Source organism: Meleagris gallopavo, chromosome 1 (assembly GCF_905368555.1).
Source record: "Meleagris gallopavo chromosome 1, MGAL_WU_HG_1.1, whole genome shotgun sequence".
Taxonomy (NCBI): domain Eukaryota; kingdom Metazoa; phylum Chordata; class Aves; order Galliformes; family Phasianidae; genus Meleagris; species Meleagris gallopavo.
Genome location: NC_139404.1, coordinates 57,967,074 through 57,985,723, shown reverse-complemented (window position 1 = coordinate 57,985,723; position 18,650 = coordinate 57,967,074). Strand labels below are relative to the sequence as shown.

Here is an 18,650-nt window from a genome sequence, read left to right as displayed (position 1 = left end):
GGTATTTTCCTACCAAAAAAATATTAATAGTTATTCTTGAATGGTGATTTTTTTGTGACATATTATTTAACTAATAAACCTAATTTATATTTGCACAGTGAGCTATAAGAATGACGATATATTCCCAGAAAATTATTTCAATAATTAAATTTTATAGCTTCCTAAGCATCTTTTTCTCTATGCTTAAAGGGAAATATTGACAAGATTTTAGTTATTCATATATTTATTTATTCCTTCTAGCATCTGCTGATAAGCAGGATGCTCTGCTATGAACTGCAAAACGGAAATGAAAATATCACATTAATAGGTTTGGAACACATTACTTACGGTGGTTGCACAGTGGATGTCTTTCCATACATTGGCTTCCCTGGAGAGATCTGAGACTTCAAAAAGGTTATCAAGAATTACTTCCCCAATCATGTCATGTCTAGAAAATCTGTCAAAATCATAAACACTGAAATGCAATTTTCTGTTGCTGAGTTGATCATAGGCTACAGGAAACTGAAAGGTTTCATCAAAGACAGGATTTAATGTCTTTCTGTGAACTCGTGTCTGAAACTTCTTTTTCCTATCTGGAAGCAGATAAATCTTAACGTAGGGGTCAGATGTTCCTGTGAAGTCTTTAGCAGGCAGATCTAAGGCTTTGACAATTGTGACAGCCAAAAGTTCATTCTCGTAATCATACCGGAGAGTGAAATTAAGTTTTCCACATGTTTTCACATCTTCTTCTTGCCCGTCAGAATCCACAGACTTCTGTTTGTAGAGTTCTGGTTTTATTCTCCCAATGCTGGTTGTCGTCTCTCCCCTTTGTAAAATTGGATCTGTCCCCATGTTAAAATCAACACTGGACACTTGCATCTGCCTTGGCAAGTGCCTCCTGAAAGAATTGTGCCTGCACACATACACACACAAAATGAGCCATGGTTATCTCCAGGAAAAGACCTGGCTATTACTAAGTAGAAAATACAAAATACAAGAAGACAAAATTAGTAAGGCTCTGCTCTTTAAAGCAACCAAAAAAACAAGCTCCAAATGTTTTATAAGTACTAAAACAACTTTAAGAGGAAATGATTATTCAGAATGAACTTGGTCTGAGAGATGCTCAGTGTCCTGGCATTATATATATTTCTTACCTTGTTTTCAAGCTATGCAGCTGAAAATGAGCTCAGGTTCTTTCATAGAATTCCAGCATTATTTGATCCTACTCTGCTAGGACATGAACAAAACATAGTAATGCAGAAAAAAGCATCACTTACAGACAACAGACTTCCTGTTGTTTGAAAGCACTCCTTGTCTGCTTTCCAATTAAATGTTTACCATGCTTAACAATGACCACTGTGAAAGCCTCAAGAAAGTCATGGAAAGGCATAGATGTTTTCAGCATAGCATTTACCACCCTGAAACACTTTACATGTACCTATTGGGTATCTGGTGCACTGAGGTACAGGTCACTTTATCCCGTAATATTGGTCTGGCTGCAACACATTTCAGTTTTAGGCAACATTTTACTGTGGCATATTTTTTTTCCTACTGTTCTCACAATCCTCTGTGTAGCATATTAGCAAACTGATTCATGTACTCCTACCAAAAACTGTTATGTTTAAATTCTCGCAATTCTGAGTACTATGTAGTATACCTGTACTTATTTATGAGATTATCTTGACTGATGAACACTAATTGAACTTTCTGCCTTTCCTACAAAGAGTGAAATCAAATATCTGGTATGTCATATAGCTTTAAAATAGTATAAAAACATTGGTCAAAAAGCTTCATAGACATAATCGTCAGCAGATGCCATTATGATTACACTGTTCAGTTTATTTTTTGGACATTTTCACTTTTCCTTGGTACTTCACTACCCTTACAATCTGCACTGGAAAAGCTCACTACCTCCTCCTGTGAGCATACTCAGTTGCCATTAAAAAACAATTTAATTGTCAGAATTTCCTCTGCTTTTTGCAATCAATTGCTTATTAATGCCAAATGCAGCCTTGCCTTATTGCTTGGTTTCCCTGTGGTGTTGTGTTCTGAAAACAAGAGGTGTCACAGCTGTGTGTTTCTTTCTTTAAATCAGAAATGCAAATTGTCTATTTGGAAGCAACTAGGACTCATTTCATAGATATTATTTGTATTTTTGCTTAAGTGAAGTGGTTGCAGAAGGCACCCAGCACAAAACTACTGCAATTTAGCTGAGCAGAGATACAAGAGGGTAATCTGCAGCCATTAAATAATAGACAAGAATGTTTCCCATTTTGGTTGCTTCAGTACTGCTAGGTGTAGTGTGCAGCAAAATTGTGACAAAAGAATAGGGGAGAGAGAACTTCAGGTTTGAAGTAACTCCAGAAAACACAGGTGTTTTGATTTCAAATTTAGATGAACAGTAATACACCTCTCTCATAATTGCAACTTTTCCATACACACACATATTTATTTATCTGTTACAAGCAGACAAGTTCAAAGACTTCCTCTTCTCTTAAAAGGTTAAACTCTTCAAATTCATAGTATATGATATCTATGATGGAATGGAGGGAGCAATGGGAAGGCTCTAACTAGTCGTAAAAGCACAACTATGTTCTTCAAGGAGTTCCATAAATGCCACTGAGCCTTCATCCACTGGGAATTCTGGTCTCATGGATGTGCCGAACACAGGAAAGGAACTCTCCACCCATAACGTAGTGGCAGTAAATTTTCAGCATGCAGTTGATTAGGTGCTAGCTCTCTGGTATCTCTGACTCTGCTTATGCAGGTAAAATAATGAAAATTGCCTGCATGTCATTTCAAGTTTAAATGAAATTTGATACATGACAAACTCTCTTTTCCTGTAATCTCTTGCATTTACGAAGACCTGAGTTAATCCTTGCAAAAGTAGCATATAAAAACATGACTCTATGATTTCTGAGGTACCAACCTCCTTTCAAACTGTCAAACGCTATGTACATAAGATTCTCTGGTGAAGACAGTCATTGTTGCATGGCGTCACTAAGTAGAACTGTGCAGCTGTATGGCTGTGCCCCATGGGAACCAACAGAACTTTTGCTCCAGTAAGCCAATGCCCTAATTACATAGTGCCTTGTATCTGCTCTGAGTCACAGCATTTCACCAAGACAGCTAATTTGTCTGTTAATTATTAAGATGCTTCATTGTTGTCATGGCAACATATTTATCATCCTTTGTTCTGCAATAACAAAGGAATTAATGACATAAAATGAAGTACAAGGATGTCAAGCAACCAGGATAAAAAGGTGTAGGGAAGCTATTGACGTGTAAATTCAGCTACATCCACCATTACTGGCTTTCACATAGCACTCCTATAGACACACTTTCCATAACTTAGAACAAATACATTTTGAGTGACAAAGTCTGGACATAAATCTATAGTATAAAACAAGTTTGCATTGGAATAATGATAGTATGAAGCTGAGTTCTAACACACCAAGAGTAGTATATGATAAAAATATGATAAGATAAAAGTGAAGGATAGGATGGTGATTTATGATATGACTTGAGATTTACAACATGTGGATCTGATCTATCTTCAAGAGATGATACTAGGGTGATGCTTTAGACCATATCCAGGAATGGACACCAGCATTTAAATTGCATTTTGCCAGGATTGAGGCTACTATTTCCTCCTTGCTATCACCAAATTCAGTTGACCTGTTTGCTTTTCTCTAATCTTAACATTCCCACACACCTCACTTTTGCCTTTGTGCCTCATGGGAGCTGACTTACTCTTCTAGAGCTGAATGACAAGCTCCTCTCCTACCTAATGCTAAAGAGCTCAAAGCTCTTTGAAAATACAAATGAACATTTGAAGGAACAAATATTAGAGAATCAATAAACTACACTGCAGCGTACCTTCACAAAGTACAGGGAGAAATGGCGCTCTCTAACACTGAGCAAAAATGCATCTAAATGAACACCACTGATGCAGGAATTCTATTGCAGTTTACTGGCACAAACACCTTACTATTAGTTACTTAAGGTGAGACAAGCAGGGCTTCTGAGGGGAAATGAACTGTCTCTCCAGGAAAGATTTAAAACTTATAATGTAGACAAGATAGAAAGAAAAAGCTTCCCTAGAGTACATACTGAAAGAGCAGGAGAGATGACAGATTTTAATTTTGTAAAAGTGTGCTGGATTTCAATTTTATTTTATGCATTCATATCCCAGTCCAAATCACTCTGGAGGTCTGTGGAAATATTTTGACAGCTTGAAGTAGCTCTGGATTACTCCTTGGAACTTCTTTCTTCCCCTGTGCTGCCATAGAGAGTTTTCAAGCCTATCTGCCAGCTAGTTATTTCTTCTGTCTGTTCAGGAAGTCAGACAGTCTGATCACCTACAGATTTACTTGTTGGCACATAATGCATAAAACTGTTCCAATTAATATCCAATTAGATAGATAGCAGCACAGCAGTTGCAGATAGCAGTTGCATAAGATCCTTGTCATGCAAAGCAGTATCATTTTTTGTCCCTCTGCCTGTCCCTCTTATAGCAGCTACAATGTAAAAGCAGCCTTCCCAGTATTCTGGAAAAGCTCCTCAGAGCAGTTTGGATACCATGCTCCCCATTTCAGCAGGTGGATATAGTAGCTGCAATCAGGCACAGACAGGGCAACGTGGCTTAAAGGCAGCTATACATCTTATCATTCAGGAGATGGTTCAGCTGCTGGAGTCAGCTAGACCACCCTTGGCTGGAGTGCTCTACTTTTTGGTTGCCCATTGGCTGTTCCCTGTTTTTGGAAAAGTGGGAAAAAAAGCACTTCTACACTCGCCAGTTCTATGAATGCACTGAGCTGGCAAAGTGCTGGTCTTAGGGACTCTCAGAAAGCCAGCAAAATATGTGCCCACTAAATGTAAAGTACATGTCTCCTACAATCTTGTGTGTCAATGAAAATGGAGTGGATGTTTTTTTATTATTATTGTTTGGCTTTTGCTTGTTGATTTGTTTCACTCGGTATCATGTGTCCATTTAGCAAAAGGCCCACTGAGTTAAAGCCACTTCCTATACAGGATTTCTACTCTTACAGTGTTACACAATACTTCAAGTGACTCTTTTAACCTCCATTTTCCTATTTTGTGTTAAGAAAACATTCATTTAAAAAAAACTATTATTATTTATTTTTATATAGGAAGTGTTCTTTTTAGCTTGCTGCCTGCTTCCCATGCATTAAACTTGCTGAGAGTATTTGAAGAAAATCATGTTAGATGCTACAGATCACTGCACATCTCTTCTTCAGAACTTTTCAAAATAACTCAGTATCTGCGACAAAATCAAAGATTCTTTCCTTCAATTTAATACAAAAGAAATCATTGCTGCAATAATACATGCTTGACATATATTCCAAAATCTATACAGAATCTGTATTGCTTTGAAATCAATCTTTAAGGGCTACATTCTTAGACTGGGATTTTAATTCCTTTATAAGTGGCAAACATGTCATGAAGAAATGCCATCAACAATAAATCTGTCTTTTATTTAATGAAGAGGAAAACTTTCATCTGTAAAAGCAACTGCTAGGACTACAAAAATACATCTGTGAAAAGACAGACTTGCAGTACTTTGAAAAATCACACTAGGATGGATTTTCCTATACACAAAACCAAAAATGGAAATGTTGTAAATACATATATGTAAAGACATGTATTTACAAAGCAGTAGAAGATAGATTTGATCTTCATAAAACAGTGAGGTAGCTGAAGGTCTGCCATCTTTTTTGGGATATTCTGTTAACAATACAGAGGCTTTATCTTCACACGGCTGCTGTTTTGCCCATAACTGCTAAGAACTTACAAATACCCTAGGATCTTGGAAATTTTCAGCAGAATGCTATGGCTGTACCTTTTCCCAGGAAAAGATGCAAGTATCCCTTACCTTGATGATGACGTGGGCTCTGTGATCTGTCTCTGCATGCGTGCATGTCTGATCAGATGTTCTTTCAGTGCGTTCTGGACCTCTGCTGGTATATCGGGTGAAGTGTGGCTAATTTTCAATGCAGCTTCAAGTACCTTTGTTGTAGGTTTCCCATTTTCTTTAACTTCCTTTTTCTCACTGGTCTCCAAAACCTCTGTAGGAGCACTGGAGGTGCTCTGCGGGACATTACTGGCATTGGAAGTGAGAGGTTTGCTTCTCCAGCAGGGCCAGCACAACTTCCAAAAGACAAAAAGTGAGACTACCAGCAAGGCGAGCCCGCAGAAGCTGACGACTACTGCTAACAAACTGACTGAGATGTCTGCAAGGAATTAGAAACAGAGATCATCATGACAGACAAACATGGAGAGAAAAGAATATGAAACAGGTGAGAAGATAGAAGCATTGCAATCATTATCCCATGATGAGTTGAAGCCTCATTCAAAGCTATTTCGATATCTAAGCCTATGTCTTTAAAATGCTACCATCCTCCACTACCTCTTTTCCAAATTCCCCATTCATTGTTTCAAAGGCTGAGGGCCAGTCCTGAAACCACCGGCAACACACAGACAGTCAAACTTCTTAGGAAGTAAGGGACTTGGTGTTTCTTGGTGTTTGCTTGGGAATACATCTTGCTGAAAAAAATTAAACAGCAATCAACATTTTCTGTAAGCATCTATGAAGATAGGTCAGTTACAAACACCCAGGCAGATAGAGAAATTCCTTAAGACTTATCAAACTTTTGACTTTGTGTGCATAAGCATGTTAAAACAGGACAAACAGGAACAAGTTACAGTCTGCCATGAACAATAAGTCGTAGGGGTTAAATCTCAAACACTGTTAGATCACGACATGAAGTTGCCTTCTTACTACACTATTCAATGCCCTTGGTTGTACAAAGACCATACCATACACTTAGCTACCCTTGCTGCCCTGCATTTGACTTTCTCTGCCATGGTGGATTAACATATCCAATAATGCTGCCAAAGTAAAAAGAACAGATTTCGTACTGACTAAATTCTGCAAACAGACTTGTATTTTAGGAGATGGTGGATCACCAGAAATGCCAATTGGAGCTTAATTAAGACTTTTATTCTGTGTGACACGTTTCACTTTGGTTTTTCCAGGATCATGTAATCTTCTAAAATATAACTAAAATAACCCTTTCCTTTTGAAAAGAGGCTTCTGTATGCTTCTTAAAAAAACCAATAAGCCCTACTTAAATGCCCCTCAAGCAAAGGCTGCTGCTGCTTGTTACAACAAGGTTTGACAGTTTAACAGCTAATATTTTGTATCCATAGCTAGAGGCTACAGGCTATTAAACTGAACCGGTGGAAAAGTGCAACCAGGGTATGAGCATACTTTTTTCTAAAAGATCACAGGATAAAAAAAAAAAAAAGTCCTCTAGATGTGTGTTGGCTCCACAAAACAGTTTGCAGCTCATGAGTCCTCCTGGGAGATTAAGTTTCTGGAAGATAATTTCAGAAGGTTTTCTTTATTAATATTTAATCTCCAAATACAAATTTCAGTAAGAAATAATGGGCTTAAGGCCCATTCAACATGAAAATGGATGAGAGTAGTCAATGTAAATAGATGTTTACAGTCTGAAGACATGCTTCAACTCAACCTTACTTCATGTATGTCCTGGCCAGCTTCATGGAAGAATTGGCAGGAGATGTGCTTTTGCATTTGAAGAGTTTAGTACTAACTACTTCCCTGCCTTGAACAGAAGTATGCCTCCATAAACATTTTTGACAGGCCCGGGCATCGTTTTCTGCCTGCAGTTAAATGTCAAAATGTAGCCCTTGGAATATTCACGTCAGCTTAATGAGAAATTCATACGGCAAATTTCAATTTAAGATGCTCCCATAAAATGAATGGATGCATAATTATACCTAATAGCAATGTAACACAAGAAGCAAGCAATACTTTTGCACACAGTTTTTCTAGAGAATGAATCCTCAGTAGGGGTTATTGGGCTATTTGGTTTGATCTACTGTTTACCCGACTATGCTTTCTGAGTCTCATAATTTCTAATGGGCTTGTCCATGTTTTGCAGCAGTGTCTGATCTTGATGGCAAGAGAAGACATTAAAGGATCTTGATGGAGTTTACAGCTTGGTTCAGTGATTAATCACTTTGTTGCAAATTTGTATTTCTGATTTGTATTTTTGTAGTACTAATTTACAGCCATTGATTCTTTCACGTCTTTGTATGAGAGACTGAAAGATATAACATGCCTCATAAGAGGTGTCTTTGCAAAACACAAGAAAGCTAAAAGTGGTAGGAACAAAGCCAGAGCTTGAAACTCAGTTACCAATAACAGTCTTCGGAATGTTTTTAATCATTTTAGGTCTCTCAGCATAGGTCATTAGGGAAGGCCAACAATCATTCATCATAGGCACTTGGATGTCCTTCTATTTCATTAGATGATGGACAGAGGCTGTGACATGTCAGTTGGCCTCAGTGCCAGAGAATGGTCATATGTTAATTTTATACATGAATACAGAGGTATGCCCTCACTGAAAGAACTTTTTTGATAAAGTAAGCCAGCTGAATTTTCGATATTTTTCCATTCTCAAAGTCTGACAAAACATAAAACTCTTGCAAAAGGTTGATGGTATCTCAGAAAACAACAAAAAAGAAAGTCAAAAAGAAATTCAATTTGGGGTCATTTGCAATATTTCCAGCTCAGTGTGGGTGTTATTAGCATAATTAGCTTATATTTTCAGTTGAAGGCTTCTAGAACTGAAAAGTTACAATTACTCACTTAGAAAATGGTGAAATAGATGAAATTATTTCAAAACCAGAAGTATAAATATCCAACAGTTTCAATTTGAGGAAGGCACTATCAGCTGATTCTATCAAAGCTTTTCTAGCCAGTCTTATTTTAAATTTTTCACTGCAAGACATTTTTCAAGTCTTCTAATGACTTGGTGTCTCTTTTCAACACCTACTCCAGTTCTTCAACTTCCTCTAAGTTTTCTTTCTTTATTTCCATTAAATTATTTCAAATGGTCTCTAATCCTGTCTCAATTCTTTACAGAAAAAGTAAGTTCTATAGCCCTAAAACATAGCATGAAACTTCTTTAGTTTTATGAATAGTGAAAATGTTTGAGAGCTAATTCTGGAAAGAATCATACAAATTATAGTCTCCATATCTGCTGTTTTAGTAGTTTGCTCAACAGCCTCACATATTGTACTCGATAGTGCAACAAATACTTAAACAAAATAATGAAATACAGTAATTGAAAAGGAATTGGACCAAAAAAAAAAAGTTCATTACAATAAAAGTTGTATTTATTTCATTACATTTACTTCCATAATTGCTAGAAAGCAATCAGTATTCCATATCAATTAATGCAAAAATCATATTGTTTGATTTTCTCACTTCTGAAAGTCACTCTATTCAACAATTATTATGCAAGGTTTGCTCTTATGAGAAGATTAGAATCATTTGTAGAACAACAGATAAATGGAGCTTACTTGACACTTTACATGTTACACTGGATATGTCTCGTATATTACCCTCTCATAGCAATTTAAGAATAAAAAACACTAAGAGATGGTTCAGCAGAGCAGGAGTTTCTTCCCATACTCATTGAGGAAATCTGGATAGAGAGGAAAATGGTTACCAAAGGATGGATGTGTCTTTAGGCGGGGATTACACTTCAGTAATGTAAGTATTCTTTAGATGGTGACAAGCTCAAAGCCTTAAGTTTTTAGAGACAGAAGGGGATACACTCACTGGTCTGAGACAATGTTAACTGTCAACATTGTAAACAATATTCTCACACTTCTCTGCTGTGAAGAAACAACAACAACAAAAAAACCCAAAACATTTTCAGCCTCAGGCAAGCATTTGACAACTCTTTTTCCAAACTGATAATTGCAACTTGTCTTCAATGCCATACATTTGCACAGAATAGATATATTTTTGAATGCCTGTCTGGGCATGCTGCACAATGGTTTTGCCATTCCTGTTCACATGATGAGTAATCTTAAGAACACGAAGAAAAACCCTTTCTCACAGTGCCCCTTCTGATTGGTGGGAAATCTGCCATTCATTTCACTGAAATTAACATTTCACTCCTGATGATTTTTCTTTACTGACTTCTCCTTAATGTCATCTTCATAGTTTTGATAGAATTTCATGACTGAAAGAAAGTGGCCTGTTTCTTCATGCTTTCTTATTTAAAATAACTCAATGAAGATGGCCACTATTGGTCAATTTAATCCTTCTCATTTCAGAAAGGCTTATCTACTTGGGAAATGCTTGAGCTATATTTACTTCAACATCTTTCTGCATTTTTTATAAATATTTTTGGAGAGACATCCAGCATAAGAGGCTTCTTGACAGCCGCTGTTTCATATTAGGCAAGTCTGTAGAAACATTCCCACCTTTTTTCTGGATGCTAGGCAACATTTTGAACCATAGTTTCTGTACTGTGGTTTCCAACAATTTACTGCTTTTAACTTGCCTCAGAAAAGTTCTGCACATGAACCCATTCTCAAACATGCATACTGGCAGACTTCCATGTCCAAAGCAAATTAAATTCATTTCCATTACAGTTAGTGCTCTGAAAGCATGTGGCCCTTGAGGCTTAGCCTGGGAAAGAAGGGTACTCCTCAGCCCTTACTGAATGTATACTGAGAAGATCACTCAGTGTGTTAATGTAGCTGCCCATATGGGTAAGCAGCAGGCAGGGCAAGGAGGGACCAGTCAGCTGCAATTGTGTGAAATCGTATTATGTGTTCTCTCCTGCACATCTCACCACATGGCAGAAGGTATACAGAGGTGTGTACTGGCACATTGCTCCTGTCGGAGCTAGAGGATAGAGGCAAGACTGCAGTATAAAGTTCTACCACAGGCTCTTACTTCAGGAATGTTACAGAGCCCAGCAGCTCATTTCTGCCGTTAGAAGAGTGCTGTGAGTGTCCTTGGCAGGCATGAATTGTGCTATGTACATGCAGTAGGCTGAAGAGAACCTACTTTTGCCAGCAAAGCAACAGAAGAAAAGGAACTTTTGTAAAAAAAGGAGTAGAGTTCTCTTTTGACCCCTCTCTTGGTGTACAGTTGATACTGAATCTCTTAAATATTTAAAGTTCAACACCCAATAACTTTTTTCATAACTATTTTTCTTTAACTGTTTTTTTTTTTTTTTTTTTTCCTATTGTTAATCATCCATAAGCAACTCTGCTATTTCCACTCTGAAGGGAGGTCTGGAATATCAGCTCTTATAGAGTAATTAATACATCTCTGGTTTTCTAGAATTTGAAGGATGCAGGAGCTTTATCAATTATAAAACATTTAGGTCCAACAGATGTCCTTTATCCCCATGCATAGGAAGTAGCAGGTCCAACCGAACACTCCTGCTGTTCAGTTTTTTTGGGGGAATTTGAAGAATCAAAAGTTGCTGGTGTTCATGTTTACTTGGCATCAGCAGATCTTCCACAAATACCTCTCTGTCAGGAAAATCCCAAGGATGGGGATATAATACTTTGGTATGCCTCAGACAGCAGCAGGTATAGTCTCTTGTATTTTCTCTCTTTACCTCACTTGGTCACAGCACCTGACTTACCTTTCAAACTACAAAAATAACCTTCACCTTGAAAGTCTGCATATGGTCTCTTCCCATAGCAAAACATACCCTGAAGATCTTCCTCAAATCTTTTGACTCCAGCCCTATTGTGAATGTGTTCTCTCCTACATTGTTAATTCAGTCTGATGTCTGAAACTGTACAAAACAGCCATCAGCCATCATCATCTCCTGCTGGTATATTGCTTCTTAGTGCTAGCAGAACTCAAGGTTAGCATTTTTCTTACTGGTAAGGGAATCCAGTGAAGTCAGGTATCGCTGTGATTTATTACATCTTTACTGCACATAAAATTAGTAATCTCTTGTCAAAATCATTTTATCTAAGTTACACCAATTATCAATGCATCTGATAACCTCTATCTGTCCAGCCACTAATGAAACATCCTCTTTCACCTTTTCAGGTCCCATATATGGGCCTTTCAATTATGCCATGTATATTAGGCATAGGGTATTTGCCAGAAGCTTGTTAACTTTCACCTAGTCCACATCATCTTTAGTTTTACAGAAATCTGAAGGAATTTGTCAAAGTAGTTGAGTATAAATGAATATTGGTACATGTTGTATGTAATGAGAAAAGATGACTCCCACTTTGCCTGTCTGGGTGATTGTGTTTTGCCTACACTGTAGGAAGCAAAAGACGGCGGACTGAACACTGGCTTTTCCATTCTAATTTACTCTAGCAAATGTAAACTGTTTTCCTGCATTTCCAAATCCTTTTCAGGCTTGCCTGCCTACCTGCTTTCTTACCTCTTAGCGATCACTTGTTTCAGAAGGAGGTAAACTCCCTTTTCTGCATAGCCCACACTTCCCATTCAACTTCTATTAAACAAAAACACAGCTTTAGGTTTTGTCCCATGCTGCTCTGACGTTTGCAAGTATGTCTCTAAACACAGAAACACTGGGGTTGAAAAACATCTGCAATAATACATTGCTATCCTCTTTGAGACAAGAAAAAACTGCAAGTACATCACAGACCATTTGGACAGCCAGCAATCATGAGCGTGCCTCACCTACAACCAAGTTCATGCAGCCCAAGTACCATTCTTGAATTGTCATGGTTATGTTTATTCATACCCAGCAGTATATATAACAAACATGTCACACACAGGATAAGACCCAGCTAAACATTTGTCTCTTTATGATCATTACAAATGATTTGTCCCCAAGCTGCTGTAACCATTTCTGTATTTTTCATTTCTTTGCAAAACATGTACAGAGGAAGACTCTTTTATAAAATGCTTTTACAGTACATCACTGCTGCCTCCATGTTGAAGGCTTCTGCACTGTTATGACTGCCTTCCCATTGACTGTAAAGAAATCTGGTTTCTCTGGCATGTTTACCCATCTGTTATACCTTTATATTGCTGAATTACCTGCTTTTCTGTTGTTCTTTTTTCTTCACAGCTTGTTAATAAACATTTCAGAAAATACAGTTTTCTGTAACCCTGTACTTTTTACTTTTTTTCCCCAAATCATATTTCTCTCTGATAATAGTTTTGCTCTGATCAGATGACAAGTAACATCACGAATAATTTGGTCTGTCTTTTAAGTATAACATTTATCACTTTTCTCTGCAATAAAATGCTCTATTGTTTCAAATAACTGAAGAAATATTTTCCTTTCAAGTATACTTGCAACCTATGTTGTGTTTTGTGCAGTGTTTCCTTACTCCTATACTTTTGTAGCAAATTTTCACTCAGGGATAGGGTTAGAAGCTTGTTAGGTTAAAGTAAATAATAATAATGATAATAAAAATAAAATAATTGTGATTAGAATATTTAGGTGAATTACAAACAGACCTGATGCTCTCTGCACGGTCAACTTAAAACACATTCATTGCCTGACAAGCAAATGAGCAAGAGCAAACAACACCCCCTAGAGCTCTCCAGCCACCCTCTAGCTGGCTAAAATATGACCTCCTGGCAGGGAAACAACTGACTTCCCAGCTCTGTTAAAAACACAGTTTTCCCATGAGAACTGATAATGAGATTCTTGAGTTTGCAGGCCTACCAGGCGTAGCAAAGCAAAGACAGCAGTAAGTAAGTGCAGTAAGTGACCAGCATCTGCAGAGGATGTGGGATGGCAGTGAGTTTTAAACATGTCCCCGGAGCAGAGTGCCTATCCTCCTCTTAGTACAGTTCTTGTAACTGCCTTAAGCTTCAGAAATGCTCCCAACTGGGATTTTGATGTGCTTGGTTCCTTAAAACGAGGAGATGCTTAACTGGCAAGAAAATCAACTAGAGTTCCTTATTGCTCATACAACCTTAGTGTAAATACAGGTAAAACCAAGCTGCACATATGAATTTTGGACATTTCTAGAAAATAATTTGCATTAAATTTTGTTGGGTGCAATCCTGCACATTTAGTTCCCACATGTGTTCCACCAAACTCTTCCCATTATTTGAAAAATACTTTTGCCCAAAGCTGTTAGAAGTAAAGGTGTAAAAATAAATCAGTTGCACCTCTAATTCATCATTTTGCCAAAAAACATTACACTCTTCTGAAGAATGCCCACACAGTCATCTAACTATTTAAAGGCACCATAAATGTAAATAGCTCCCTAATCTTTTTTTCTTGAGTACACCCCTTGGGACAAGATAATTAATAGTCCTTGTAATTACCAGGGTAGGAAATATAACGGCAGATGTTGTATCTTCACTAATTGTTCAAAGCTCTGGGAAATTTACGAAATGATTTCTCTCCATAAGATTCGTTACTATGAGTTCCATAGATTAATTATCATTACATGAAATATGATTACCCTTTCTTGACCCAAGTGGTGAGCAGTAACTGAGGGTCCTAACGTTTTGTTGTTGCCACTAAGAGGAAAAGATACTGGAGAATCAGCCATTTCTTTGATGTAGTCCTGTTTGTTTGCAAAGAATGTTCAAATCTTTATTCCTTTGAGAACACAGGGAGTCAAATGCCTGGAGGTTTATTATTATTATTATTATTATTATTATTATTATTGTTGTTGTTGTTGTTGTTGTTGTTAGCATTAAACCAGAGTGGCTTTCCTTCCTGCTTTGTTGTTTCTTTTTGTATCCTGCCTTTCCAAGCAATACTCTCCTTTATTTTCTTTGGTCTGACTGTGTCTCTGGTTTCCTCTTCTTTGTTCATGTTTGATTCTGTTACCCTTGCTGTATGATGCTTCTAGTCATCTATACTGTCAAAACAATAACAACAATAAAGCGGTTCCCAAGCTCTCCACTTGCCAGTGAAACTTGTTGGGTCACAAAGTCAATGTTGTCTCATATTTTTGTTTGAGCCTGGGCTGTGGTTGTGATTCCTCTGAGAAGGTCAACTGTTTTATTCAGCTGAACAGAAAGCAAAGATCACACCCACCAACATAACCTGATCACAGCAGCTCTAGTCGCCAATTTTAATGTTCTAAGTTCCAGAACATCACTGTATCTTTGTATTAAGTAGAAAAGGTTTTATTTCCTTTTTACCATCCACTTTTTTTGCCTTCTGAAATGTTTCTATACTATTCTTTCATTTCCAAATATAGGTCTCCTCATCTTTTAGCCTTCTTTTCTCTGCTGAAATCTCATCAGTGATTCTCATTTATACTACATTTGTGACCCTTTCAGGTAACTCGATTTTTAGGTGAAGAAAACTGAATGAACATGGAGGGAAAATATGCTATTCCTATATAGGCAACTATTGTATTTTCTTTTTGCATTTCTTTTTATGCTGCCTTCCACACTATTTGCTTTTCAAATTTTCAATGAATTTTTAGTTGTGATTCTATAATAACATAGTATAATAAACCATTATTCTGTAATCACTCTCTCACAGCCTCCAGAACTCCTTCTAACAGCTCAACTATCTTCTTATTCTGACTACAGTAGTTTCTTCGCTGCATGCCTCAGTGCTTGCTACAGGAGCTAATGTCCAATGTACTGCACAGAGCTCCAGACCACAAATAACTGCGAAAGAGCTTTCCACATCAGGTTGCTGGAGACGCTAATGCAAAATAAGGCTAAATTAGCTCACGCTCCTCTTTACCATGCAGCTAGTGTTGCATGACACCAGACATGTGCAGAATTTACTAAGCTACAGGAGAATATGTCTACTGGATATAGGCTCTCACAACAACTGCTACCATTCCAGACACCAGTGTTTCAAGACTACACATTTATGACTTCAGTCTCAGAACAGAGAATACTTTAGGTTTCTACCTTTAACGAACTGCAGATGGGGATGTTCAGCACTGTGGACAGTACTTACTTCACCCACAGTGTTGGAAAGATACTCTACGTGCATTTGAAGAGAAGATAAACCTTTCTGTGAGATGACTGGCTTTTCCATGACCAGATTTCTCTCAGCCTAAACACTGTATAAACAACCTTTCACTTTCAGTAAACTCGAGTGAGTAACATTTACATCTTGTCTACTCAAGTGTTTACATACAAAAATACTGTCAGTTATCAACAACTGTGTGCCTGCACTTCCTCTGGAGTCATAAAGTATTAAAATGTGATTGCTAGCATTTTTATTAATTAATGAGGCAATGTTTACTTTAACACATATGCTAATAAAGTTGATACCTTTACTATTTTCCTTTTAAGGAGGAAAAAAATGAGATTTAGGAATTCAGTTGATTTGAGACCCAGTGGTTCAAGTCCAGTATCTGTCAATCACCACTTAGTTTCCAATCTAACAATTCTGTTACTTAGAGTTTTCAAATGTAAAACATAAAGTAGATTGCTGACTTTGAAGAAACATAGACAATTGTTCAAAAATGTAGACAACTCTTCAAAAGCACTGTTTACAGTCCAATATGAAAGCACTTTGTATTGGAGATTTAATTTTTCTAAACAGCAAGTCTTGGTTTACACTGTGGGACATTTTTGTATCCCACCTATCTATGTAAATATATACTTTCTTACTGCATGACACCTAATACTGACTCCCTGTGCAGTATTCTCTACAAATCAGAAAGAGAAGCTAATCTTTTCAGAGCCCAATTTTCAAAGACTCATCATGTTGTTTCAGGCAACATTCTATGATTTGCACCAAGACAACTCACAGAGTGTATGGCTGGACTGTACATGGTAGTTTGTATTTCCAAAGCACAGCAAACCCATGATCTGTGCTGGAGGAAGCACGCTACCCCCTACACTCCACTGCCCTGATGGGTTGGCCCCAGAGCCCTGCAACCCTCACCAGCTGCAAACACAAGCACAAAATCCTGGAAGGAATGCACAGGTACTGGAGTCTGAAAGAAGAACTGCTCCTCCGTAAGGAAAGCAGCAGCAACAGGTGTTTTTTTTTATTTTCTGGGGGGAGGGAGGAGAGGAATTTGCAGAAAAAATCTGTGGGCACTAGAAGAAAAAAAATATATATCAACAACTGCAGTGGTAGCAACAGCATGACTGGGGCACATGCTCAGTACCTGCTGCCTTTCATGACTTGGTGTTCAATTTTATTCAATTTGCACTGTACACTTGGTATTTGTTGGCCACAATGCAAGCTGTCCTGCTCCATTTATGCACTGATGCAATAGATTATGATCACTTCTGACAGAAATAAAGAACTCGGTCTTATTTACAAGCCCTGACCGCAAAATACACACGATGGCCAACAATGGTTCTGGAGCATACTGTATGGAGAAAAGGAGTGGAGCTGCTTCCAGAAGACCCAGACAGCCCCCAAATCAATGACTAAACAACGTTAGGAGTTGAAGTCTTGCCCGGTTTCAACCCTGTCATTTTGTTCCGGCTTCGGAACATTTCAATTAACCCGAACTCTCTCCTCTCTCTCCCCACATTTCCCAGACGAGTCCTGGACCGGCGTTCTGCCCCGACCTTACGGCACCCTGCCGGCAGGCAGAGCTCTCCCTCAGCCTTAAGCCCTTACCGGGTGGATACGGCCATCCCGCACCGCGCTCTCCCGACTCTCAGCGCACGAGGCGCGGAGCTCGGCGGCTACCCCACGCGTGCCGCGTCCCACCCGTGATAGCAGTGGCGAGCACAGCCCCTGCCCCGCCGCACGGAAAACCTCGGGGTAACGGAGCCGCCAGGGGCAGCGGGTGAGTGGCGGCGGCGTGGCTCCAGCTCACCGCGATGCTCGCACGTCGGAGAGGATCTCACCCACTTCGATTCCTCTCTGTGCTCCCCGCGCCCGTCCCCGTCCCCGCGGCGGTGAGCCCACCCCAGGTGCGAGGTGCCCGGCGGCGCTTTCCTCGCTGCGCTCCGGACTCGAAGCCTCCAGGTTGAGAGGATTTTAAAGCAGGCTGGGTGCCTGCAACCCCCGCCCCCCTCCCCCCATCGCCGTCCGCCCCCTCGGCACGCAGGGAAGGCAAAGGAAAAAGTTACGCTCTCCGGCCGCCCACGCGGCGGCTGCAGGACGGGAGCGGCGGGGCCGGAGCCAGTAGCGGTACCTGTGCCGCCGATGCCCTGTCGGGCGGTCTCCAGTGGGAAGATGCCGGCGCACTTCTCGCGCTCCACCTGCCCGCCCAGGCACAGCTCGGAGATGATTTGAAGCGCTTTGTGGCAGAGGCTGCCCACGCCGTCCTCCGCGGAGAAACTCATTTTCGCGCCGGCCGGTCGCTAAGTCATGGCTGGAGAGGGGCGGCTCCGCGCCGGACCCGTACAGTCTCCCGCGGGGAGCCGTGCGAAGCGGACGGGAGCGGAGCGGCGGGCGCGGCGCGAGTGAAACCGCGCTCACATCCGAAGAAGTAGTGAAGGTTGAGGGGGGGGAGGCGGGGGGGAGGGAGAGGGAAAAAAAAGAGGGGGGGGGGGGGAATAAAAAGGGGAGAAAAAAAAAAAGCATCCACTTAGCAACGCCTTTTGTGCCTAGCGGGCTTCGGTAGGCGGCTCGGCCAATGGCAGCAGGGCGAGGGGGGGGGAGCAGGTGGCGGGGGGGTCTCCGCGCGTCCCTCGGGGAAAGTTTTCCGTCCCCGCCCCGCGGTCCCGAGAGCGACGGAGCGGCGCTGTTTGGCGCGGCGCGGTGCGGTGTGGAGGCACCGCTGGTTGAGGCGGTTGGAAGCCCTCAGCACAGCCCCGCGGGACCCCTGAGCCCCGACGGAGCTCCCCTGATCTCCCGCTGCTCCGCGTGGCTCCTCGCGCGCTCATTGCGGCGGGAGGATGGAGGGTTTATCCTGCACCGGTCTGGTCGGTTATCCCGGGACAT

The 18,650-nt window shown here is 40.0% G+C and overlaps 1 protein-coding gene across 1 annotated transcript in view; it reads right to left on the bottom strand.

Annotated features, from left to right (window-relative positions):
* SYT10 (synaptotagmin 10) overlaps window positions 1–18,194 on the bottom strand; it is a 37,683-nt gene extending 19,489 nt beyond the window's left edge. The window contains exons 1-3 of the mRNA XM_085229181.1: window positions 17,899–18,194; window positions 5,876–6,233; window positions 328–892 (exon numbers count right to left, since the gene is read on the bottom strand). Coding sequence (XP_085085307.1) covers window positions 328–892; window positions 5,876–6,233; window positions 17,899–18,049 — 1,074 coding nt within the window. The 5' untranslated portion in view covers window positions 18,050–18,194. The remainder of the gene's footprint in view (window positions 1–327; window positions 893–5,875; window positions 6,234–17,898) is intronic.
* Window positions 18,195–18,650: the final 456 nt, after the last annotated feature.